Genomic DNA, 25,519 nt, shown 5'->3' on the forward strand with positions numbered 1-25,519 from the left:
CACACATATTCTTTTACATATTAGAGGCCTCCTGCCTCTTCTGCGACCAGGAGTCGTCCATGTACCACGTGTACATGGAATGTGCGGGTTTGCAGCCCCTCTTTGAATATTTGAAGGGGCTGCTCGTCAAATTCTTGTTACACTTCAGCCCACTTGATCGGTTGGGGATATCTTGGTCTGTTTGCTGCTGGGCCTGGCTTAGCTGACCATTCGTGGGACATGGTAGTGGGCAGCGGAGGGGTCCACCAGGCCAACCATGTGCATCTCGTCCGGTGTTGTATCTGTGTCCAGGTGTCCTTGGAGAGGGAGTATGCGGTGTCCATGGGCACCTTAGCCACTTTGTGGGACTGCTGGGCACTGCAGGGGCTTAAGTACTTCTTGGATAAAAGTAACAACGTTTTGGGTTGATAATTATAGGTATATAAGTATTTTAGATAGAAGTCTTCTTGGTGTGTGTTGGAAGGAACTGCAGATGCTGGTTTCAACTGAAAGTTTAAAACAAAGTCTGAAGAAGGGTCTCAACCCGAGACGTCACCTATTCCTTTTCTCCAGAGATGCCAAGTTCCTCCAGCTTTTTTCTGTGTGTCTGCCATCGTAAAGCAGTGTTTTCACTGTCATTAGACAAGGGTTTCGGCCCGAAACGTTGCCTATTTCCTTCGCTCCATAGATGCTGCTGCACCCGCTGAGTTTCTCCAGCTTTTTTGTGTACCTTTTTCCACTGTCATTTTTGTACCTGCAAACAAACTTACTTTTGTGAAAAGGAAAGAAATGCAGAGTGGCATTTCTCCCTCAGAGCCAGGGCAGGGGCGGGGAACGGAACAGGCCAAACAAAAGAGCTGAGGATACTGAGCAGAGCTGACTTTGAAATGAGTTCGCCCATTCATCAGCTCGGACGTGAGGTGAAGTAATGGATGGTCTGGTGTGAGCCAGTAACTGTGGTTACCATCTGTGGCCTGTGACCCCTGGCTGAAGGCTTTGCCTTTTTTGTTTTTTACTTGGCTTAACTCTTGCTGTGATTAAGTACCTCAATATTGTGAGCAGGTTTTCCAACGAAGGTCTCTCTCTCTCTCTCCCCTTCTCTCTCTCTCTCCCCCTCCCCGAGGCTTCACTTCTCCGAGGCAGGAGGAGGCCGCAGGTCAAAGGTCTCTCCCCTGGAGACGGAGCCCCCCGGGGGCTGGTTGCCTAGATACGGCCCCGGGCCTGTGCGGCCTGACAGCCATTCCCACACACAACACACACAAAAGGGAAAAAAAAGAAAAGGTCTGAGTCATTGTGGCAGCGGGGATTTGCATCTTGTGTGTGTGTTTGTCGGTCGATGCGGTGGGGGCGGTTTTAGGTGTTTTCCGCTTCTCCCTTCTGTAATAGCGATGGGAGCAGAGGTTCCTCCTCAACTTGCGCCGGCCTTTGTGGCTTCACCGTCTCCGTGAGGCCAGGGACGGACCGCTTCAAAGTATCCCGGGACTGGGAAGTGATTTCCCAAAACAGTCTTGTGCAGTGTCTGAAGGGAAGGCCCGAAGCATCGCCCATCCCTTCTCTCCAGAGATGCTGCCTGGCCCGCAGAGTTACTCCAGCATTTTGTGACTGTCTTCGGTTTAAACCAGCATCTGCAGTTCCTTCCTTACACAACGTCCTCAGTGAGTTGTCGGATTTTGCACGCTGCGATATATATTATGTTGTAAGTAGCACCGCACAGCCGTCCTTGTAAACCCACAGCGGCTGTTCCTTGTGTCTGACTGTTGTTTAATCTTGTAACTGGCTTCACCTGCACTGTATGAGGGACGTGACAACTACAAGGGTCGCTGTGTTTGCTCTGAGGCAGCTAGGAGCAACAAAAAAACGACTTTTTCCCCTACTTATAATTGTGCATTTGGTAGTTTTGTGCAGAGTCAGTGTTGTTTCGGGGAGCCTGTGCGCGTATTCTGGTGATTTGGCTGGTCTGAGCTGCGGCTGTTGCAGCAGAGTCGGTGGGGGAAGCCCTAGTGTGCGGTGTTCCCAGGCCTTTGTCTGGTGTTTACCCCACATCCACATACACTCACACACAGGAGCCTGCTGCACCGGGTCAGCGGGCAGATGCGGGTGTGATTCCAACAGACCGCACGCAGAACAATGCATTGCCCCAGTGTGTCTGTGGTCCTGGGTGCGTGTGTGTTTGTGTATATATATATATATAGGTATGTATGTTGGTAGTTGCGTGCCTGTAGGTGTGTTTGCGTGTCTACGGGCATGGCTGCCTCTGCATATGCATGGGTGTATGTGTGTATGTACTATGTAGTTAGTTGCGTGTATGGGTATTTGTGGGCATGGGTGCTTGTGCATGGCCTGCAAGTACGTGTGGGTGTCTATATACTACCTCTACATTCTATCTCTATGTCTGAATGGGGGCTGGCTTTTTGTGGGTGGCTATCAAATTCCTCATATGTTGCAAAACATACTTGGCTAATAAAGTATGATTATTATTATGATGTGTGTGTGTGGTTGTCTAAACGTCTGTGATGCCTTTGTGTCTGTGCGTGGAATCTGTGTGGGTATCTGGCTGTCTGTGGGTGTATGTGTAAGTGTTTGTGGGTGTGTGAGGTTCCCTATGGGTGGCTGTGTGAGTGACGTTAATTCAAAATATACTTTATTCCGAATAATGCACACAGTTAATAAACTCGGCTTTCTCTGCATTCATTGTACCATCAATTCGGCACATTCCCTTACAATGTGACATTCACATTCCCTCTGCAAACAATGCTGCTGTGAAGTGTCGGAGGCTCTTACACTGGATACACTGGCTTAGTGGGGCCTAGATGATGTACGATGGCTGCATTGCTCAGCACTACCACTGCGCTCTGGAATGTCTCAGTCATCTGCCTGGCCCATGGGTTTCAGGCAGACCAGAGTATTTTATTCACCGAATTGTTGATCTTTCAACGGGAGTGATGTGTGTCCCTGGAAAAGTCCTGTAGACCGGAGCCCTCTGTTACAAGGCTGCTCGTGAGGAACCTTGTCGGGATCCTTGCATCGTTTCCTAGACAGCCGCGCTATCCACAAGGAGGTGGACGGTCATTTCATGCACTCCTCGTGCCTGACTCTGGCTGTGCTGGGAGGATCCGCCCTGGAAGGGCCTTGTCACTGCAGGCCACGCACCCCATCATGTCTGATCCCAGCACCTGATCCTGTGCTGATCACGCCCTCTGGACCTGTGGTCAAAGGTGTTTTTCTGAACAAACCTTTCCGTGGAGGACATGTCGTGTGGCAAGTCCAGCTGTTTGGAAGACTACGCAGTAATGAGACCCAGCTTATCTTTCGCGACGCCGGAGAAGGCCAGAACTTCGGTGTGCGGTGACGTGTTGCCTGGCTATCCCTGCTCTTCGAGTGGTTAGACCTAGCCGCTCAACAAGGTGGTGGCTAGGCTGAGGGGAACATTAGGAACGCTGTCCCCCATTGACTGGATCTCCAGATGGATTACGGTATGGGCCACGCATGCCTAGCAACACCCAGAGCCCCTCCCATCCAGTTCCTGCTCACCATCCAAAGGGAGCGCCGCTCCCACATTCCGAATCTCCGATGCACCATGGCAGTGTACTCTGCCAATTTTTGCCCCTTCCTTCCATACGGGATCTCCAGCATCTTCACGAAGTCTGACCGGATGGTGGAGGAAGGTGGACTGTTCAGGCTAGTTCCTGAAGAGCACGATCTTGCTTTTTCCTGCGGTTGACTCTGGCCCCCAAGTCCAACTCTTACCAGTCACAGGTGCTGATCAATCTTGGACCGCCCCTGGGCCCGGGCAGTAGAAGGTGATATCGACCAAGTGTAGTGAGGCTTTGACTTGAGTGCCCCCACTGCTTTGGAGTATTGCCTTCAGTTCTGGTCACCCCATTACAGGAAGGATGTGGAGGCTTTGGTGAGAGTGCAGAAGAGGTTTACCAGGATGCTGCTTTACCAGGATATGGGGATATTAGCTATGAGAGTTTGGACAAACTTGGATTGTTTGTGCCGGTGGTCGAGGAGAGACTTGATACAAGTATATAAAATTATGAGAGGCATAAATAGGGTAGACAGTCTGATAGAAATGTCCGGGTAGAAAGTCCCAGGGTAGAAATGTCAAAGACTAGAGGGCATAGCGCCTTGAGTATTAGAAAGGCGCTATATAAATCCCATCCATTATTATTATTATAGCGCTAAGGTGAGAGGAACAAAGTTTAAAGGAGATGTGCAGGGAAAGGTTTTTTTTACAGAGGGTGGTGAGTGCCTGGAATGCGCTACCAGATGTGGTGGTGGAAGCAGACAAAGTAGTGGCGTTTAAGGGGAATTCAGATATGGAGGGATATGGATCATGTGCAGGCCAGAGCTGATTAGTTTATCTTGGCATTGTCTTTGGCACAGACATTGTGGCCTGCAGAGCCGGTACTGTTCTGTGTTTCCCACCCATTCATTTGGACCGCACTGCTGTGTAGCCGTTAACTGCTGGTTGGTTAAAGGTTCCTTGCGTTAATCTGTAAGGATGTGATTGACTCTGGGGTTCAGAAGGAGACACATACAAGTTGCAAGGTTTGATGTGGGAGGGTGAGGAGAGGGTCCCATTGGGTGAGATGTGTTCATCCTGGATGCTGATGATGGACAAATTTGAATGGTCACCAGCTAACTCCCTGGCCGACTCAGTGCCAGGGAACCGCAGCTTCTCCCCGACTATTGACGGGTCGATCACCGATCTCCACAAGCTTGAAAATCCCCTCCTGGTCCCACTTCTCCCTCCCCATGGGGGTGCCTGGTATCCTGGCTGCTCTACGAAGGTGTCCTCTGATGTGATGCATCCTTGGGAATGTTTGGAAGAACATGAAAATTCTCCTTGGTATCCTGGTCCAGTATCTGTCCAATGGCCACAGGTGGCCTGATGGTTATCTCACTGCTGAATGGGATCTTGCTGTGAACAATTTGTCTGCCAGATTTGCTATGTCATGGTTGCTGACCACATTTCAGAAGCACTTCGTTGGTTGTCAATCCTTGGGATGTTATGAACGGTACAGGAAGGATGTAAGTCTACCCTTCAGCAATGCTTGTGGTCTCTGGTTTGGGTCTCTGGATTGCAGACGGTAAGGTGGGGCAATGCAAATCCCCCCCTTTCCTGGGTTAATTGAGAGTGTACGAATGGAGGTGAGCCAAGTGTGGGGTCAAGTGTGGAGGTGTCTTGACCCAGATGGGCAATACCCTCCAAGCTCTGTCTTTGGGAATCCATCTCATTCCAGCTGTGGTGATTGTGTGGATAAATTGGCCAATACAGCTGTGCACAGATGTGGAGCCTGATGGATGGGGTTACTCTTTACAGAGCTGGGCCCAGAGCATCTGTTCCTTTGGTGACTCCCAGCTCACGTTCATGGCCCAAGGGCTACAAACCATTTACCAAGTCCTGATGTGTTTCAGGATATGGATTTAAAACAACTCCTTTCACAATTATTACCTGGGCTTGCGGGATTGAGTTGCAGGGTTGGGAGAGGCCGGGACTTTTTTCTTTGGTGTGTAGGAAGCCATGGGCTGACTTTATTGAAGTGTACTACGAGGGGCATGGATAAATGAGCACTTGCTCTTTTTTTCTGCCTAGGGCAGAAGATTCTAAGACTAGAGAGCATAGGCTTAAAGTGCGAGGGGAGACATGTAAGAGGAACCTTGTGAACAACTTTCTCATTCAGAGGATAGTCTGTTTCTGGAATGAGCTGCCATGGGAAGCTATAGAAGTGGATACAGTTATGACTTTTATGGACAGGATAATGGATAGGAGGGATTTAAAGAAATATGTGGCAAATGTAGGCAAGTGGGACTACCTAGTATGTTAATTTGGTTGGCATAGACAAGGTGGGCCAAAAGTTCATATCTGTGCTGAACACCTCTGACTCCAACTGAAAGAGTTCACAAATAATTGGTTTATTAAAATTTGTTTATTATTGTTACAGTGAAAATCTTTATTTGTGTACTATCCAGGTAAATCATAGCATACACTAATCCATGAGGTAGTGCAAACAAGAAAATGAACAGAGTGCAGAATATAGTGTTGTGTGGATCTCAGTGAAATAATTGAGGTTCAGTGTGCTGGTGAATTAAGGAGCTGTCAGCGGCTGACCCCATCCCTACCCATGCTACTGCTTTGGTCACAGTGAGGGTGGGGGTTGAGAAGATGTGATATTTCCTCCCGCTCACTGATGCTGCCTGTGCTGGTTGTTTTTTTTTCCTCAGTCTTCGTTCTTTCAGATTGCAGTGAAGTCATTTCCCCTGGGAGGACTGTCAGCTTTGTTTGTTTGCTAGTGAGGGATTGTTGTGGGGTTGGGGGCAGGGGTGGAGAGCACTCAGTCTTACAGAGAGGGACAGCTTGGAGACAGCCTTCATTTTGTTCAGAACACCTTTGACATGCAAAAACCTGACCTCTCGTCCTCTCACCCTCCCCGGGAGGGGTCAGTCGAAAGTTGGTTAGTGCCTTGTGAGAGCCAATTTATCAAAATCGGCCATCTTCCGCAGCGAGTTCACCCTGATTTCTGTGACTCCCAGAACAGCAGTGTAGAACCAAACACTGGAAGTCTAAAATAAACCCAGAGAGTGCTGGAAACAGCGTTCAGGCAGTGTCTGTGGAGGGAGGGACAAAAGTTAAGGTTTCTGGTCTACGGCTTATAAATGGGGATGGTGGGAGTGGGCAGTGGGGCTGGGCGAGGGGGCAGTGGGGTTGGGCATGAGGGTGCTAGGGGAGCTGGTGGTGGTTAGGGTACACATGAATGCTGGTTGTGTTTACTTTGAAACAGGGTCCTTGTTGGACTTGTACTCGATTGGCATTTGGTGTGGATATTGATTGTTTGGTTTAGTCCAGTGTGCAGTTGATGTGGCTGGGCTTGGTTGGCAATGGACGTAGGCTGGTTGGTTTGGGGCAGTTGGCGTTGGGTTTGTGCCAGTTGATATTATGAAGGATGTTGACCAGCTACGACTGTGACTGACCCGACTCTTTCCCTTTACGCAGGTGATACAGCAAGCTCTCCACCGACAGCCCAACACTGCCGCCCAGTACCTGCAGCAGATGTATGCGGCGCAACAGCAGCACCTGATGCTGCAGACTGCAGCCCTCCAACAGCAACACCTGAGCAGCGCGCAGCTGCAGAGCCTGGCAGCTGTGCAGCAGGTAAGCAACAGACACGGTGGGGGAGATGATGCATTCCCAGTTGATGCATGATGGAAAGCAATGTGCTGTGCATTAAAGTTGATACTAGCATGCTCAGGGGAATCTCATGCTGTTGTAATGTGCTGAAACCTCATCTGTAACCATAGATTAGGTTTTGTAGTGCAGGGTGAAACCTGTGTCATCTCGTATGGAAACAGGAGCTGCAAGGTTACATCGGATGCATTAGACAACGACTTGGGTGCTTCAGTTGTGGGCAGCCCTGCAGCAAGGATGGAGCAGGTGTTGAGATCAGGAGACATCAATCGAGTTGTTGACAGTGAGGTGGGTAGCATTGGGGTGATGTTGGGCGAGTTGGACAGGGAAATGGCAGATGGAATTTGATCCTGATGGATGCTGGTTGGCGTGTTTTCGAGGGGGAGAACATACGCAACGGCTGGTAAGGCTATAGGCATTATTGTGGAACAGATTGACCTTGTGCACAAGTGAAAAAAAGTTCCCTGAAGCAATTGCTATTGTTTTATTATCATTATGTGTTCCAAGATAGAGTGAATAACCTTGTTTGCTAGCAATCCTGTCAAATCGTACGATACATCGGTATGATCAAACCATCCACAAGTACAACAGGTAGTGCAAATTTTTTTTTTTTTAACTGCAGAATATAGTATTACAGTATTTGTGCATTACAATTACAGAGAAAATGCAGATTAAATAATTAAGACAATGAGGTTCGTTAGATGATTGGGATGACATCGTAGCTTAGGGGAGAACGGTTTAGTCATCTGATAACAGAGGGGAAGAAGCTGTTCTCGGAAATGGTTGTACATAGTTTCAAGCTTTGGTATCTTCTGCTGATGGGAGAGGGGAGAAGAGGGAATGACCGGGATGTGAGCGGTCTTTGATTATGTTGGCTGCTCTCGCTGGGCAGTGAAGTGTGGATGGAGTTAATGGGGGGGGGGGGGGAGAGGAGTGGGTTAGTTTGTGCAATAGACTGGGCTGTGTTGAGAGCCAGCATGTGTCTATGTCGGGTGATGGGCAGGTTGGGAGTTGAGCCACTTGAAGCAGCATTTTGGTTGAGCTCGGGTTTGCAGAGACTGATGAGAAACATCTTGATGCACTCGCGTGTGGAGGCAAGAGTCAGTGGTTTTGAAAAAAAGTGGATGGAGTAGCTTAAATACCGATCAATATTAATCACCAGCTGTAGAAGTTATAAATATGCAGCACCTCCTGTGACTATGTGCCTGGTTTCATTCTGAAGGAACACTAGGGGTGCCTGAATATTACTGATATAACTTGGTGAATCACCTACACACAGACTGTGGTTTGTGTCTTCTCAAGAGACCACACTGGCAGAGAGAGGGAAATTATTTATTTGTATTCAAGCTGTGGGCAGCACCTAATATTGATGGAATACAACCAAATCCCAGTTCACTCCCCCCGACATTTCCCCCACTATCCCTGACACCCAACTCCTTTCTCCCCTCTTCCCCTCCCCCCCCCCCCCCCCCCCCACCACCGTCAGTACAGTCATCTTCCATCAAGTCCCAAAGAATGCCAAATTGTTGCGCTCCCTTCACATCAGCATAAACATTCAGCACATCATCAGTGTCATACAGCATGGAACCAGCTCGGGACCAACACATCCAAGATTTCCCACCTAAGCTCGTCACATTTGCCAGCGTTTGGATCGTATCCTTTCTAAACCTTTCCTATCCGTGTACTTGTCCAAAGGTCTTTTAAATGTTGGTATTGCACATGCCTCAACTATTTCCTCTGGTAGCTTGTTCTCTGTGCCCATCACTTCGGGTGCAGTAGTTGTTGGGATAAATGTAACTGTAGTCCTCGCATGTTGGATCAGTCCCATTGAATTTCACTGGAACACCAGAGAGCAAAGTAGAGCATCCAGCCACATCAGGAGAGCTGTCCAACAGCTTGAGTGAGGGTGGAGGTTTGAAAGAAGTGTCTTTGTGTGCGACAGAGACAGAGGTGGAGGGGTTGGGGAGAGAATTCCCGAGCTTGCTGTCCAGGGAAGGCTGGAGTGACGAAGTTCCAGTAAGAGCCTATATTCAAATTCAGTTGTGTGCTATTATGGCCTGGTTACTGAGTATTACCAATTATAAATGTATTGTGTTGTGGATTATTACACTTTATCTGTGCGTTATTGCATTAATAAGCCTATACATATGCGGCAAGTATGACATTTCATTGACGGTACAGATGGTAATGAAATATTCTTGACTAGATCAGTGAGCACAACGGTTAAGGCAACCAGTATCATAGGCAGTGATAGATTCAGGTTTGCAGAGAGTAGAACGAGGGGCTTGGCTGGAGAAGCTCTGGAATCAAGAAGGAATGAATCCAATGAGGGGCAACAGGAACCAGGCAGAAGATTGATGTAAATAACGCTGTTCTCTGTTTCATGTTTGTGGGATCTGTCAGTGCCACTGTTTATTCTATGTGAAGGGACGATAGTTTGCAGATGGGGACTGATCAGCAGGGCCACCAGAGCAGCTCCAACACTGCAGTCGGTTTGATTATCCAGCAGGCACCAAGAACAGAGGTGCTGACAGATCTCGTCCCCCAGAGTTTGACGACACTCTTTAATTTGTATTTCATCTGTGTAATTAACGGACCATCGCTTTGGGAGAGTGCTGTTTGCTTTTTCACTCAGGATGGAATGATTTGCCTTGACCAGCATTGTTGCATTGATGTGACTGCTGTGTAACACCACGGCAGTGAGAGAACTGCAGAGTTCCAGCAGGATATCACCAAGCTTGTGTTGTGGAAGTTCCCTTTGATAGTTGCAGTTGCATTTATAAGCAGCAGGTTGCGAAGGGCTTTGGGGAAGAGGAATAAAAGGGGAGGATGGATCATCTCACTTGGGAGGAGGGAATGTCAGCATGTGAGATGCCACAGCTCCCAAGGTCCACTACACATCTTCAGATGGAAGGTGAGGGAGGTCATGGATTCACTTGTCAGTCGGGAATGTTAAATACGTACACTGGAGTAAAGGAGGCTGAGAGTTGACCTAATAGTAGTATGTACAATTATGAGAGGCTTGGATAGGGTAGATGACCAACATTTATTTTCCCCATGATGAGGGTATTCAAAGCACGAGGATATCGTTTTAAGGTGAGAGAAGGGAGTTTTAAAGGGGATCTAGGTGGCTGATATCTGGAATGTGTTGCCAGAAGAGGTGGTGGAATCTGATACAATATGTTTTAGAGGCATTAAGTAAGTAAGTTTATTGGCCAAGTATTCACATACAAGGAATTTGCCTTGGTGCTCTGCCCACATGTAACAACATGACATACAGTGACAGTTACGAATGACTCAGAAAACACTAAACATTCATAATAATAAAACATTAATGATGAAACACCATTTAGGCAGACACTTGAATAGGACAGGCATTGAAGGATGGGCAGAACGGCCTGTTTCTGTTCTGTGTGACTGACTGCTAAAATCACACAGTTATTTCTTCTGCTGTTTGCATTTACAATTTGCATCACACATCTACTCATGAATGCATTGACAAGTCAATCTGATCTTTACAATGAATTATTAAATTCATCATGAAGTGCTTGAGCTCGTGTATTCAGGAGACCTGTGCTCCTAGTGAAAGGTCATCAATCTATCAACAGTCCTTTGTTGATGGATGCGCTCCAGAATGCGACCATCACATTTCACGTCAAGGGAACATCTGCAGTCTGTGCCTAGGGTACTGTGTGTGAGAGGCCTCTCCTAGCAGAAGCACTTGCCCTCTTTGCAATTGTATTTGCTTTATAGATTCGTGTCAAGTTATGCTTCCAAGTGGCAGGCATGCACCGAGTTCAAACACATTTCTGAAGTGTCAAGATCAATATCCTTTGCAGTGCAAATTTCAGAGTCCTTCATTACTCAAGTCAAGAGAGAGACAAGAGTGATTAATTGTCACATATGCCAGCAATGGAACAATGACATTCTCACCTATTGCTGCTTAACAAGCCCATAAACACAATAACACAAAGTAAATATAATAATCAATAATGCAATAAATTAATAACCATAACACTAGGTGATCATAATGATGTAAAAACTAAAGTCTATCGTGCAACCAAAGACACAGTCCTTAGACAATCATTGTTGCTGAGGTTAGTGTTGTGCAGTGTTCAAGAGCCTGGTGGTTGCTGGGGAAAAGGGGGTCATGGTCTTCAGGCTCCTGCCTCAGCACGAGAGACCCCAGCTTGATCCTGACCTTGGTTGCTGTCTGTGTGGGGTTTACACGTTCTCCCTGTGACTGTGTGGGTTTCCTCCATATCTTAAAAGATGTCTGGGTTTGTAGTTTAATTGCCCTCTGTAAATTGCCCCTTGTGTGTGGGGCGTGGGCGAGAAAGTGGCATAACTTCGAACTAGTGTGAATGGTTGGCCTTTACTGGGCTGGCCAAAGTGCCTGTTTCCATGCTGTTTCTCCAAAGTCTAAACTAAACTCACTTCATTGTTCTGTTCCCAGTGCATGTGACAAACACTCTTGACGTGACTCTTAATTCAATATTTCCTGCACCCGCAGAAGCACCGAGTCGTTCCGCGGGCGATGTATTATGGGAGGAGCCGTCCCACTGGTGAGCAGCGTCAGCTGTTGGTGAGCGGCAGTCGTAGAAGTGTCAAATAAATGAACTCCAGGCAGGATTCATGCCCCACTGACAAAGTTCAACTCATTGTTCAAGAAGGAACTGCAGATGCTGGAAAATCGAAGGTAGACAAAAGTGCTGGAGAAACTCAGCGGGTGAGACAGCATCTATGGAGCGAAGGAAATAGGCAACGTTTCGGGACGAAACGTTGCCTATTTCCTTCGCTCCATAGATGCTGCCTCACCCGCTGAGTTTCTCCAGCACTTTTGTCTAAGTTCAATACATTGTCTGCCGCACACCATACAATTGCTGGCATCGCGCTGAGTCTTGAGGTTGGAGATAACTGAAGCACGTCACACTTGGAAGCGGATTGTCGACACCTTGTCCATCAACTGGAGTTCGGGATGTTGGATTCCTGATTGGAACCAAGTTGTTGCTTTGACAGATGTAATTAGTTGACAACCCCCCCCCCCACCCCTGAAACCTTAAAAGTCTCTGGATTAAATTTTTAAAACACATTCGACCTCTTGAAGACAGAGATGTTGATAAGTGCTTCAAGTGGCAGTGAGTGGGTTAGAGCTCGTGCTGCGTTTCAGACGAATTTGTAAGTGATGATTGTCTGCAGAACGGAGCCAGGAATAGAGAGAGGAGGTGGACTGTACACTCGAGGGCCTACAGTCAGATCTAGCGGGGCAGAAGCACAGTGCTTTTCCCCAGGCGGTTGGATTAGGTTTCTAGGAGGAAGCACAGTCGGTCGGAACTGGTGAAACAAAGCCAGAATTAAGTGGTTAAATAGGAGTAGTTTCTGGATCAGATTTCACCCAGTGGAGGAGGAAGTATGAGCTAATTGCCTTGGGAGTTCTGTGATCCGTGAGATAATGACCAGCTTTCTCGCTATCTAGGTAGTCCATTTGCTGCACTATAACAATGCTACAGAGGCCTCGTCCTCCTTGGGGAAGCGGTCAAGGGCATTATATTAACCATTGTGTGATGGTACAGGGTGATAGGTGGCGGATGTACATGGGCAGCAGGCATGCAGCTTTCAAGGTGCCCTGTTGTTCCGAGGAGCTTGCATTTGTCTGGTGTGGATTGGATGTTAGATCTCAGAGCATATCTCTCGCTATGCAACTGCATGTTAAAATCTAGAACATCGAACAGTATGTTCTATAGAACAGAGCCATCCACTTTGTTCTGTACCTTTTCATGTCTCTAGTTTCCCTCTCCCCATCTCAGTCTGAAGAAGGGTCTCAACCCAAAATGCCACTTATTCCTTTTCTCCAGACGTGCTGCCTGATCCACTGAGTTACTCCAGCTTTTTGTGTCTATAGAACAGTACAGACTGGAACAGGCCCTTTGACCCACAATGTCTGTGCCAAACTGGATGCCAAGATAAACTAATCTCCTCTTCCTGCACTTGATCCATATCACTCCATTCCCAGCATATCCATGTGCCGATCCAGAACCTTTTAAATACCATTATCGTATCTACCGACGCCACCGAGCCTGGCAGCTCCATCCAGCCACCCTCACTCTGTGCATTAAAAAAAAAAGTGCTGCGCATGTCCTTTAAATTTTACCCCTCCCATCTTAAAGCTATGCCCTCTAGTCTTTGGTATTTCCACCATGTGGATGTAAAGAGGTGTGCATGACCATCTGTGCGACAGATCGAGCCTGTGTTAGAACTGTGTACAAGTCACATCACCAGCTAGGCAGGAGAGTTAACACTGATTTCATGTTTGTTGATCGATCTCCCTGTGCTTCCAGCGGAATAGTGTAGCACGGTGGCGCAGTAGTAGACTTGTTGCCTCACAGCGCCAGACACCCGGGTTCGACCCTGACTGCGGGCACTGTCTGTACGTAGTTTGTACGTATTCCCCATGGCCGCATGGGTTTTCTCCGAGATCTTCGGTTTCCTCCCACATTCCAAAGACGTGCAGGTTTGTAGGTTAATTGGCTTGGTGTAAGTGTAAATTGTCCCTAGTGTAAATATGCGGGGATCACTGGTTGGCGTGGACTCGGTGGGCCAAAGGGCCCGTTTCTGCGCTGTATCTCTAAACTAAACTAAATATGGGCTATTCATTTGATAAAATGAGATCCTAAGAAGAGATATATAGACTGCAAATGCTGGAATCCTAAGCAAAGAATAAAGTTCTGGAGGAACTGCAGGTCAGGCAGGATCTGTGGAGGTTAATGGACAGACAACATTTCTGGTCTGAAGTAAGGTTCCAACTGGAAATGTGTTCTGTCCAGATTCTTGACCCGCTGAATTCTTCCAGCAGTTTGTTTTTGTTCCTAAAAGGTAATGTTTGACTGGTAATAAATATTCCTGCAATATCTCAGCTACTCAATATCTGAGCAATATGGCAAGACAAATTTATGTGGTGGTTTAACTGAGCAGCAACTATATTTTTCAAAATTCAAGGGACTGTTTTTATCATTTGAAATCACTTAGTGCTGAAATTAATTAGAAATTAATCGTGAAACTTCAGGCACAGAAAGCATTCACTGAAGGGATTTTACATACACAGCCTTGAAGAACAGGATTTGGATTTAAGCACAAAGTCCCAGTGCAGTAAAAACATGAAAGATACAAAGAACAGTAGAGCACAGGAACAGGCCCTTCAGCCCACAACTTACCTGCTGAACATGATGCCAAGAGAAATGAATCTCTGCCTGCATGTGATCCATATCCCTCCATTCCTGCATATCAATGTGCCTATCAAAAAGCCTCTTAAACACCACTTTCATATCTGACACCCTGGTAGTGTGTTCCAGGCACCCACCATCCTACATAACTGTCACTGTATGTCATGTTGTTACTTGTGGGCGGAACACCAAGGCAAATTCCTTGTATGTGAATATTTGGCCAATAAACTTACTTACTATGTTTAAAAAACCCTGTCCCGCACATCTCCTTTAAATATTGTCCCTGTCACCTTAAAACTTTGCCATCTGTACTTTGACAATTCTACCCTGGGGGAATAAAAGTTCAGACTGTCTACCTTATTTATGCCACTCATAATTCATTATATTTCTCTTGATCTCCCCTCAATCTCTGGCGTTCCAGAGAAAACATTCCAAGTTTGTCCAACCTCTCCTTGTGTTAACACCTCCTAATCCAGACTGCATTCTGGTAATCTACACCCTCTCCAAAACCTCTGCACCCTTCAGTTTGTTGATTCTGTGCTCCACCTGTACAAACCTTGTGGAGCAGCTTCACACATCTTGGAAATAAGAGATTTGAAAGAAAATATCCAAAAGCTTTGTGTGTGGCCTGTCAGAGTAGAATTTAACCTGCATCCAGCAACTCCTGCAGCACCTATTGGTTATGGTTTGCATTATTTATTCACTTGCATTAGTGCTTGCATCGAATTGGCAGGATTGTTGCGATACAACTCACTGGTTACATATTCTGAAAATGGCTTAATGCAAAGCAGCCTGAATTTATTAATAAGCACAGCTGGAGTACTGTTATTAATTATTTATCTTGCTGGCAATCAGAATTTTTCCCTGCACCTTCAACCTATGCATAAGAAGTCAAGTTACTGCATACAGATTTCCCCCAGCCTGAGAGAATAAAACTCGATATCCCATTCATTATGGTACACGTCGGTGACTCTGGTGTTGAGGGCGCAATTGTACCGCATCTAAAAGTCAGAATCTGGGACACTTTGTTATCTGGGGAGGGGGGATGACCTAGAATGGAAATTCCACTGTGGTTTTATGTCTTAACAATTTAATGAATATTTAATGTTCTCAGTTTGCTGGTGAATTAACCAGCATTGCTAACAGTATTCTACATAGGCGGAGCACAGTTGTAAAGTTGATTTTGTAAAGTTTAACGGAAATAATCAGACCAATGAGTTGAGAGACGAGCACTTTTTTAATTGAATCCCAAAGAAATTGACCCGGGGCTCAAACGTACTTGCATATTTCAGACTCCAGATTAGCAATTTTCCTGTTAAAACTATCTGATGATTGTGAACATAAAACATAGAACAGGCCCTTCGGCCCATAATGTTCACGCTGAGCATGATGTCAGGATAAACTAATCTCATCTGGTGACACAAAGAACTGTGTATGCTGGAATCTTGTGGTAAATACACAGTGCTGGAATAACACAGTGGGTCATGCAGCATTTCTGGAAGATATGGAAAGGCGGCATTTCAGGTCAGGACCCTTCTTCAGACAAACTTTTGGGTTGGAAAAAGAAGAAGCTGTTGACCCGAAACGCTGTCTATCCATGTCCTCCAGAGATGCTGCCTGACCCGCTGAGTTACTTCAGCACTTTGTGTTCATCTCATCTACCTGCACATAATCCATATCCCTGCATTCCCTGCATGTCTCTGTGTCTATCTAAAAGGCAAAATTGTGTTACAAGTTAAGGAAGAATTGGGATAAGAGGTTTGTGGTCAATATGTATCCGAGATAACTTTGCGCAAATTTATTAATAGATCAGTCCAATCAATATGCTGTTGTCCAAAGTCAATTGAAGGAGTTAGGAAGCCAAACTTGGAATTTACTCTACTTATTGAGAGAAACATGAAACTGCCCTGGGATAGTTAACCTTGCAAACCCCCCCCCCCCCCCCCAAAATTGAATAGTAATATATGGTAGAGACACAATCCTTCAAGGATATTGTTAAAGATTTTCACAATATTTTTTACAAATGGTGAATAACATACCTAAGCACCTTTTGAAAACGAGGTATGTTTAATTCATCAGGTCGATGGCACAATGTTGCAGCTGGTAGAGCCGCTGTCCCACAGTGCCATAGACCCGAGTTCGTTCCTGACCTCGGGTTCGATCCTGACCTCGGGGCAGTCTGCAGACTATTTGCAGATATTTCCTGTGACTGCGGGGGTTTCCTCCCAGTGCTCCAGCTTCATCCCACACCCCCCCATAGACGTGTGGATTTGTAGGTTAATTGGCCTCTAACTTGCCACTAATGTGTAGAGAGTGGATGAGAAAGTGGGATAACATAGAATCAATGGTAAGTGTAGACTCGATGGGCCAAAGGGCCTGTTTCTACACTGTATCCCTAAACCTAAAAGTAGTTGAGGTGGGTACAATAACAATGTTTATGACATTGGACAGAGACATGGATAGAAAAGGTTAAGAGGGATAGGAGCCAAATGCCGGCAAAGGTGACCAGCTAAGACAGGGCACCTCGGCTGACATGGATGGTGATGGGCCAAAGGGCCTGTTTCCATGCTGTATGACTCTGACTCATCAGTCAAAGATTTTGAGGCCAGATTTATTTCCCTTTACCAGCTGATGTTGAGAATGTGGGAGTGAGCCACCTTCATGAACCACTGTCATCCTCCTGGTGCAGATGCCTCTGTAAGATTGCCTGGGAGATCGTTCCAGGATCTCAGCTCAGCGACAAGGAAGCACAAACTATCTACTTCCAAATCAGAATGATGTGGGACTCGGAGCTGAATCTGTATGGGATAGTTTCCCATAAGCCTGTTGCCCTTGTGATGGGGGGGTTTATGAGATGCTAAAGTAGTCCCAGTGAGTATCTGCAGTATATTTTGTAAGTGTGTACTGCTACCTGTCTCTAACCCCCTACACCTCTCCCTACCTTTGTAACTCCACATCACCCTCTGCACAGCTCCCTAGACATGTATTCCCTTCCAATTTCCTCAGCCTCCCTTACTCGAAAAACCACCTGCATATCCTTGAAATCCCTTCATTCTCCCTTATACCCCCCCTCTGGGCTACTGCAACTCAATTTATCTGTATTTCTCAATTTCCAGCCCCTACACCATTCCTTATCTCCACTCCATATCTCCGTAACTCTCGTTAGCAACTAACATGCTCCCGATCTCTAAACCATTCCAGCCCCCACATACTGTACACCCCCCCCAAACTGCTCCTCATCTCTGTAATCCCCTCCGGCACCCACACCTTCCCTATCCCTGCAACACTCCTCCAGCCCCTACACCCCTCCTTATCTCTGTAACACCAGCACTTACACCTTCTTATTCCTGTAACTCCTCCACCCCTGACACCTCTCCCTGTCTCTGAACCGCTCCAGCTGTTACACCCCTCCCTGCTTCTCTATTCCCCTCTGGCTCCTACACCCGTTCCATCTCTGCAACCCCTTCCAGATCTCCCCTCTGCTGCTCTTGTCCACGGTGAGTTTGCACCCTCCATTGTGGGCCTTCACTGGGAGCCCAGGCAGCTGAGCAGCCCGCTAACAATCCATCTTTTATTGAAGATTCTCCTTCAACCGGAGACACCTGTCCCAATATTTCTGGGTCAGAGTTCACATTGTTTGGGGACCGCTCCTGTGAATGAGCTTCGGTGCATCACGGGAGTTGCCTTTTCTGATCGGGTTGACGGTTCTTTCTCTCCCTCTTTTGTCCGTGTCCTTGGTGACTCTGCCTGGCTGGCGGTCTGTTGTCACAGTGCGTGCAGCGGCAGATGGCGGACCAGTGCCGGGAGGAAGCAGCTGTGTCTGCTCTCTCCACATGCTGCTCCAAAACAGCAGCACCTCAAGCGGATGACACTACAGGCCTGGCAGGCAAAGTGCAATCAACATTCAGCCTACGCTTGCCCCACTTTGTGACTCGCTGCATTTCACAGCAAGCACCCTCTGCCTCTGTGTCATCAATTCTGCCCTGAACAAAACATTTGCTTCCACTCAGCGGTTTCTGTGGAAATCGGGCATCAGGCAGTCACAGACATGTGGGAGGTCGAGATCAGACTCTGCTGCCACATCCAGCAAACTCTGCTGCTTGCATCAGCCCAGTCACCTCCCACTGCTGCTGATTCTTGTGTGGCATCGATAGTGCAGCCAATTGCCACTCTGTAGCAAACATGTCTATCAACCACAATTTAACCGTTTGTCTCAAGGCATTGCTGAAAGCTCATCGGCGGTGTTGTGCACAGTGATCAGTCTCCTTACTGAAGTGCATTAATGTAGATCATGGAACAGTATAGTACAGGAATCACTCCGTCCACAATGTCTATGCTGAACATGATATGCTTAATTGCGGCATAGTGGCGCAGTGGTAGAGTTGCTGCCTTAGTGCCAGAGACCAGGTTCGATCCTGACAATGGGTGCTGTCTGTACGGAGTTTGTACATTCTCCCCGTGACCGCATGGGTTTTCCCCGGGTGCTCCAGTTTCCTCTCACACTCCAAAGACATACAGGTTTGTAGGTTAGTTGGCTTTGGTAAAAAGTGTAAATTGTCCCTCGTGTATAGGATAGTGCAGGATCGCTGGTCGGCGAGGATTCAGTGAGCTGAAGGGCCTGTTTCTGCACTGTATCTCAAAACTAAACTAATCTCCACTGCCTGCACGTGATCCAGGTCCCTCCTCTCCATGCATAACCATGTGCCTATCTAAAAGCTTCTTAAACACCTACTCCCATATCTGCTTCCACCACCACCCCTGGCAGTGCATTGTAGACACCAACACTGTGTTAAAAAAACCTCCACCCCCACCCCCCACATCGCCTTTCTTTGCCCCACTCATTTTAAAGCTATGCCGTCTAGTCTCTGTCTACCCTATCTGTGCCTCATAACTTTATATACTTCTATCACGTCTTCCCTCAATTTCTGACGTTCCAGACAAAACAATCCAAGTTTGTCCAACCTCTGCTTTTAGCTAATGCCCCTCTAATCCAGGCAGCATTCTGGTAAATCTCTTCTGCACCCTCTCCAATGCCTCCACATCCTTCCTGTAATGGGGCGACCAGAACTGTACCCAATATTCCAAATGCACCTGCCCAAAGTTTTATAAAGCTGCAACATGATTTCCTAAATCTTGTATTCATTGCATCGGTCGATGAGGGGCAAGCATACCACATGCCTTCTTCACCTCTCTTAATGACTTGTGCAAGCTTTAGAAAGACGATTTATTGGAACGTGATACTTGTCTTGGGCCGACTGGGATTTATCCACAAGTTTTGAAGTGTGAGACAGGATTTGATTGAAACCTAATTAATCCTGTGTGGTCTTGACAAGGGATAGGGTTTTGGGAGAATGGGGAACTTGGGGTTTAAAAATACGGCATCAGCCACACATCAGAGAGTTTTGCCGCATTTTCTCTGGGGTGCAAGAACTCTTGCTCCAAGGGCAACAGTGTTTGATTGATAAGCAAAGGGTGTGAACGTTTACCAGGAGAAGATGAGAGTGCAGAGTAACGGTGACGGGGCTCACATAAGGCTCAATCTTGTTAAATGGCAGAGCAGACACAAGGGGGAAGTGATTTCAGGTTTGTCCATTCGGTGTCATTGTGAGGCTGTGAACCTCTCTTCTCTCACACCGCTGATGCCTGGTTAAGCTCTAGTCAAATGAGCCCGATCATCTCTTGAAGCCTTGTTGAATCAAGTCACGCCAAGTTGGTTTAATTGTCAAGTACACCGAGGTTCAGGTACAACGAAAATCATGCTTGGAGCAGTATCACGGGCACACAGACAACACTCGCAAATATTACATAGTTGATGTATAATTCCTATAAGACGGTGAAAAGAAGAGGACTGAAAAAATAAAAGACATTAATGCAAACAAAATTATAATACAACTCTAGGGTGGTGCGAGAGGTCGTCCATAGCGTTCTGTTGCTGAAGTAGGATAACGGAGAGAGAGAGAGGGAGAGAGCCCAGGTCTGGCTGTTGCGCCCAGGTCAGCTGCGTGTCCCGGGACTGGCTGTGACACCCAGGTCAGCTGCGTGCCCCAGGACTGGCTGCAGTTTGCGCGTTGGCCCAAGTCTATCTTTCTTGACTAACAATCTAGCCTTTGGCCTCCAACATACAGATACATTTTCGGGCCTTATTTTAAGGTAAAAAATAGCGTCTTCTTTGCTGGGAAATACGGTACATTTGCCAACCTCTCCAGGAAGGTAAAGGGTTCCTGTCTTTGAGTCTGTGTGGGCTCCTGTTTGAATGTGTCTGTACTCAGGAGGTCCTGTCTACAAGTCACCTCTCTTGTATTTTGCAGGCTAGTTTAGCTGCAACCAGGCAGGGCTCTTCACCGAATGGGAGTGTATCTCAGCAACCTGTCTCTTCTCAGAACACTGTAAGTACTGGCAGCAAGTGTCTATTTGCACAGGAGGTCGGGATGGGGAGCGACAAACCAAATACTTGGGAGTAAATTAATCATATCCCCAAAACCAGAGGTTCCAGCTTGACAGAAATGTGTTTGAGTCTGACTGTATTGATTGATTGAAAGATGGTGTGAAAACAGGCACTTTGGCCCATCGCCTCCACGCCGACCGTCCTGTTCACACTAGCTCTGCTATCCCACTTTCTCATCCATTCCCCTCACACTATTTACAGAGGCCAATTGACCTACGAACCTACCTGTCTTTAGGATGTAGGAGATAATTGACCGCAGTAAATTGCCTCCAGTGGTAGAATCTGGGAAGAATACATAACAATATGAAGAGCATAAAGTTGGATTAGGTTAGTGTAAATGGGCGGTTGAAAGTCAGCATAACCTTGGTGGGCCAAAAGGCCGGTTTCCATGCTGTGTCCCTATCAACGTGCATCCATCCTTGGGTAAGGAGACCAGACCAGGGCACAACGCTGTGGCAAAGGCCTCTCCTCAGCTCTGTATAACTGCAGTGAGTGAGAGTGTTGCCAGGGTCTACCCTTGCACCAGGAGGCAACAGGAAGAGAGAGAATGCAGATGTGTTTTTCACTTGAATCCATTTCTTCATGCATTTGAAGGTAAAGGTGTGACCCAACATTTTGCGGTGAAAAGTATTCAAGTTTTCAATCACGCTCTCTCCCATTCCCCCCCCTTTTACATAGAGAGTGGGAAGGAGCCATGTGGTCTATCTTGGTCAGCACCACCATGATGATGGCTGAACATTCACCTCAGTCACTGTTCCCACCATCTCTCCATATGCCCTGACCACTTTAATACCAATAAATATGCCAAGCTCCTCCTCAATAACAGAATAATTGGCTTCCACTGCGCTCTGTGCTGGAGAACTCTGCAGCTTCAGCATCCACCAGATCTCGGGTCTAACCTGTACCCCCTGCACCCTAAGGCGATGGCTTCTGCATTCTCCTGTCATTGGGAACCTGCTCCATGTTTAGTCTGTCTAGTTTAAAGAATATAGAATAATGCAGCACAGGAATAGGCCCATCAGCCCACCTTGTCCATGCCAAATATGATGCCAGGTTAAACTGATCACTACCTGCGCGTGACCCATATCCCTCCATTCCCTACATCTTTATGTGCTGTCTAAAACCACCACTATCATGTCTGCTTCCATCCCTGCAGTAGATTCCAATCACTCACCACTTTCCATGTTTAAAAATATCTCTTTAAACTTTGCTCCTCTCACCTTTAGCTACATCCTCTAGTCTTTGACATTGGTACCCTGAGGGAAAAGGTTCTATCTGTCTACCCTATCTATCCTTCTCATAATTTTATATTCTTCTATCTGCTCCCCCTTAGCCTCCGATGCTCCAGAGAAAACAATCCACGTTTGTTCAACCTCTCCTTATAGCTAATACATTGCAATCCAGTCAGCATTCTGGTAAACCCCGTCTGCACCTTCTCCAAAGTCTCCAGATCCTTCCTGCGATGAAGCGACCAGGACTGCACATAATTCCAAACTGCTTTCTTGGGAGGGAGTGGGAGCACAGCAGGGAGATCTGTTCTTTATTTTGAAATGTTAACCATGAATGTCCTGTTCCTCTTGATCCAGATTAACCTGGCCACGTCCCCTGCCGCGGCGCAGTTAATCAGCCGGGCGCAGAGTGTGAACTCGGCTGGTGCCACAGGGATTGCTCAACAGGCCGTTCTTCTGGGAAATTCGACCAGCCCAGCGCTCACTGCCAGCCAGGCTCAGATGTACCTTCGGGCGCAGATGGTAAGCAGCGAGCTGGTGCTCACTTCTACAAGTGTCCGGTGTCATGGTGCGATTTTAAAGATGTATCTTCCTAAAGGGCAACAGGCAGCACACGTGATTAATCTCAGCCAGTGCCGCACGTTTACTCGCTGAAGATTAATTAATCAACATTTACTACAAAGTCTGTCCGCAACCTTTGATCCTTTCTGATCATCCTCTGGGGAGTTGATTATTATTCTTCTCCTATATAAACTCCAGCTTGGGGAGCACTTGTATCCTCTCTTGCCCGGTTGGATTCCCCGTTTCCATTCCAGTCTAATATTATGCAGGGAAAACTAATCTGCATAGAATACCCATTCCAATGCTGATCTGGGCAGAAGTTTCATTGGGGAGCATGAGTGTAGTTTGGCCTTGAGAGAGATGTGCCCTTCTCCAATTGCATTATTTGATCATAATTATAGAAGCCCATTAACATGGTAACTAACTAACTTAATTAGACAGTTCTACTTAGCAGTAAATCTGAGTACGTTTTATATATAGCAGGCAATAGCCAGAAGGCAGCATTAATAAGTGTCCTTGATATTGTTACACACACACACAGTCACATGATGCATGCACATGTGCCCACACACGCACACACATACATACATACATGTTCTCTCACAAACTTGAAGATGCATACATATACATGCACACACATACTCAAATGTGAAGACACGCTCTTGCAGACACACTTGCATAAAGACACTCATGCAGACGCTTTAGATGTTGAAAGAGGGGCTGCAACCTCACACACTCCATACACACGTGGAACACAGACTCTTCCAGCCCGCAAAAGTGGCAGGCGGCTAGCAAGTCTGTGAACCGCAAGAACAACAGGTTGCAAGGGACTACTCAGTGTAATACCCTCCACCCCAGGTCCCCGATGTAGAGGAAGAAAATCCCTGCTTAGAGGCACCCATATGGTGGACCAGGGCCAGGAAATGCACGGTGGGGGCGCTGCAATGGCGGCAGCCCTGTCAGCAGCGCGTTAGTTTTTTCAACTTTTTTATTTTTTTTTAGTATGTTTTAAAGTATGTTTTTAATGTTTCTTTGTGTGTTTTGTGTGGGGGGTGGTGTGGGGGGTGAGGGGGAAACCGTTTCGGCCGCCTCCTCCATGGAGAGGCGACTTTTTCCAGGTCGCCTCCCCCGTGGCCTAACAGCAATGATCGGCGCGGCCTTTCCCGGAGACGCGCCCGGGGCTTCAGCGGCGGGCGCAGCGTGGACTCTCGGCGTAGAGCGGGTGAGCCCTCGCTGGGGCTCGCTGGAGGGGAGCGGCTGGGGCTCACTGGAGGGGAGCGCTCCGTTTCGCTGGCCCGGGGCAGCCGGCAGCCTGAAGCCGCGCGCGGTCTGCACAGCTTCAGCTGGTGCGGCGTCTACAGCCCAGGATCCCTCATGGGGGACCCGGGGGAAGAAGAAGCCATCACTGCCGGCCCGCGGCCAACTTCTACCGCGGGTGCGGTGGCGACTTACCATCACCCTTGGAGGGGAGCTTCGACCGCCGGCCGTGTGGTCTGTGGTGCTTCTGGCTGCGGCGCGGCGGGAACTTTAAACTTTAAATCTCGACCGCCGGCCTGCGGCCTACACCAACTTAAAGCCGCGGTCTCCGGTGGGGAAGAGCCGATCCTGGACTTACCTGGACTTGTACCTTGTCCATTTACCATCTGGACGCCCGCAGCAACGGCTGCGGAGGGTTGAGGTCCCGACCACGGGGGAAAATGGAGGAGGACTGGCCAAATTGTGTGCCTTCCACCACAGTGATGAATGCTGTGGTGGATGTTTATGTTACATTTTTATTGTGTTTTTGTGTGTGTTCTTTATCATTGTACAGCTGCTGACATATTCATTTCACTTGCACTTTATGTGCAATGTGACAAATAAACCATATTGTATTGTATTGTATTGTTGTGTGGAGGAGGAGCCCATACAGGAGACTCTTCCTTGCGTCTCGGAGGGAGATGAAGGGTGTCGAGGAAAGGCGGCTCGTGTTGTGCGGGACCGGCTCCTGAGAAGGATTACGGCGCCTGGGTCGGACGGGTACTCCCGGCTGAGCAGGGGTTTGCTCAGCCGCGAGTACTCCACATGTTCGAGCCTCCCGGAAACCCAGTGGGGCAGGACAAGGGCCGGCCGCTCTCACGCCCGCGCCATCGCCCACTGCCAGCGGAGGGGAGCCCCGGTCGACGGCAAACAAGTTCCAGACTCTCAGCAGGTCCCGGTAGAAGCCGGGCATCCTCTGCAGGACAGCACAACTGACGCCCACCACCGGTATCCACGGACCATCTTGAAGGCAGCGGCCCTGTTGGGAAAAGGTGCGTGGCCAGCACGTGCCACCTGGGAGGATGCCCAGAGTACAGGTATCTCTGCAGGGTCCTGAGGCAGAGAGCCACCAGCTGGGTGCGAATGCATAACAGCGCCTGACCGCCCTCCTCGATCGGGAGCCTCGGGACCACTGCAGAGACCCAGTGCTTTCCGTTGCCCCAGAAGAAGTCCACCAATTTCCTATGGATGATCCCAGCGATGGGGGCCGATTGGACCAACGTGGTCAACCGATACCAGAGTGTGGAGGTCACTAGTTGGCTAATAGACAACACCCTGCCCCGGTAGGAAAGGACCCTGAGGAGACCCGACCAGGAGAGACTTTCGTCTCCAGCTCCTACCAGTTCGCCAGCCAGGTCTCCGCAGCGGGACTCAAGTAGACTCCCAAGTAGAGGAGGTGCGTGGTGCTCCATGTGAAAGGCCACATCTCCTCCGGGAGGGAGTCCATCTGTCAGGAACCCACCAAGAGTCCGGAAAGTTTTCACCCCTTTCGTGTAGCAACCACTGGGTGGGAATTAACAGTTCGGAGGAGCCAGACACCATCATGTGCAAGTAAGTGGACCAAATGGATGTGCTGAGAAGTTCGCTGACGACACCA

At 47.9% G+C, this 25,519-nt stretch overlaps 1 protein-coding gene across 11 annotated transcripts in view; it reads left to right on the top strand.

Moving 5' to 3' along the window:
- phc2 (polyhomeotic homolog 2) overlaps positions 1 to 25,519 on the top strand; it is a 154,599-nt gene that overhangs the window by 85,925 nt on the left and 43,155 nt on the right. For 9 of the 11 annotated variants that reach the window (XM_033047877.1, XM_033047873.1, XM_033047874.1 and 6 more), the window contains 3 exons: positions 6,980 to 7,138; positions 20,700 to 20,777; positions 22,423 to 22,587. In XM_033047877.1, the coding sequence (XP_032903768.1) occupies positions 6,980 to 7,138; positions 20,700 to 20,777; positions 22,423 to 22,587 (402 nt within the window). Of the gene's footprint in view, positions 1 to 1,591; positions 1,635 to 6,979; positions 7,139 to 20,699; positions 20,778 to 22,422; positions 22,588 to 25,519 lie in introns of those variants that run through there. The other 2 variants (XM_033047884.1, XM_033047882.1) reach the window with 2 other exon arrangements.

The sequence above is a fragment of the Amblyraja radiata genome, chromosome 31 (genome assembly GCF_010909765.2).
Source record: "Amblyraja radiata isolate CabotCenter1 chromosome 31, sAmbRad1.1.pri, whole genome shotgun sequence".
Taxonomy (NCBI): domain Eukaryota; kingdom Metazoa; phylum Chordata; class Chondrichthyes; order Rajiformes; family Rajidae; genus Amblyraja; species Amblyraja radiata.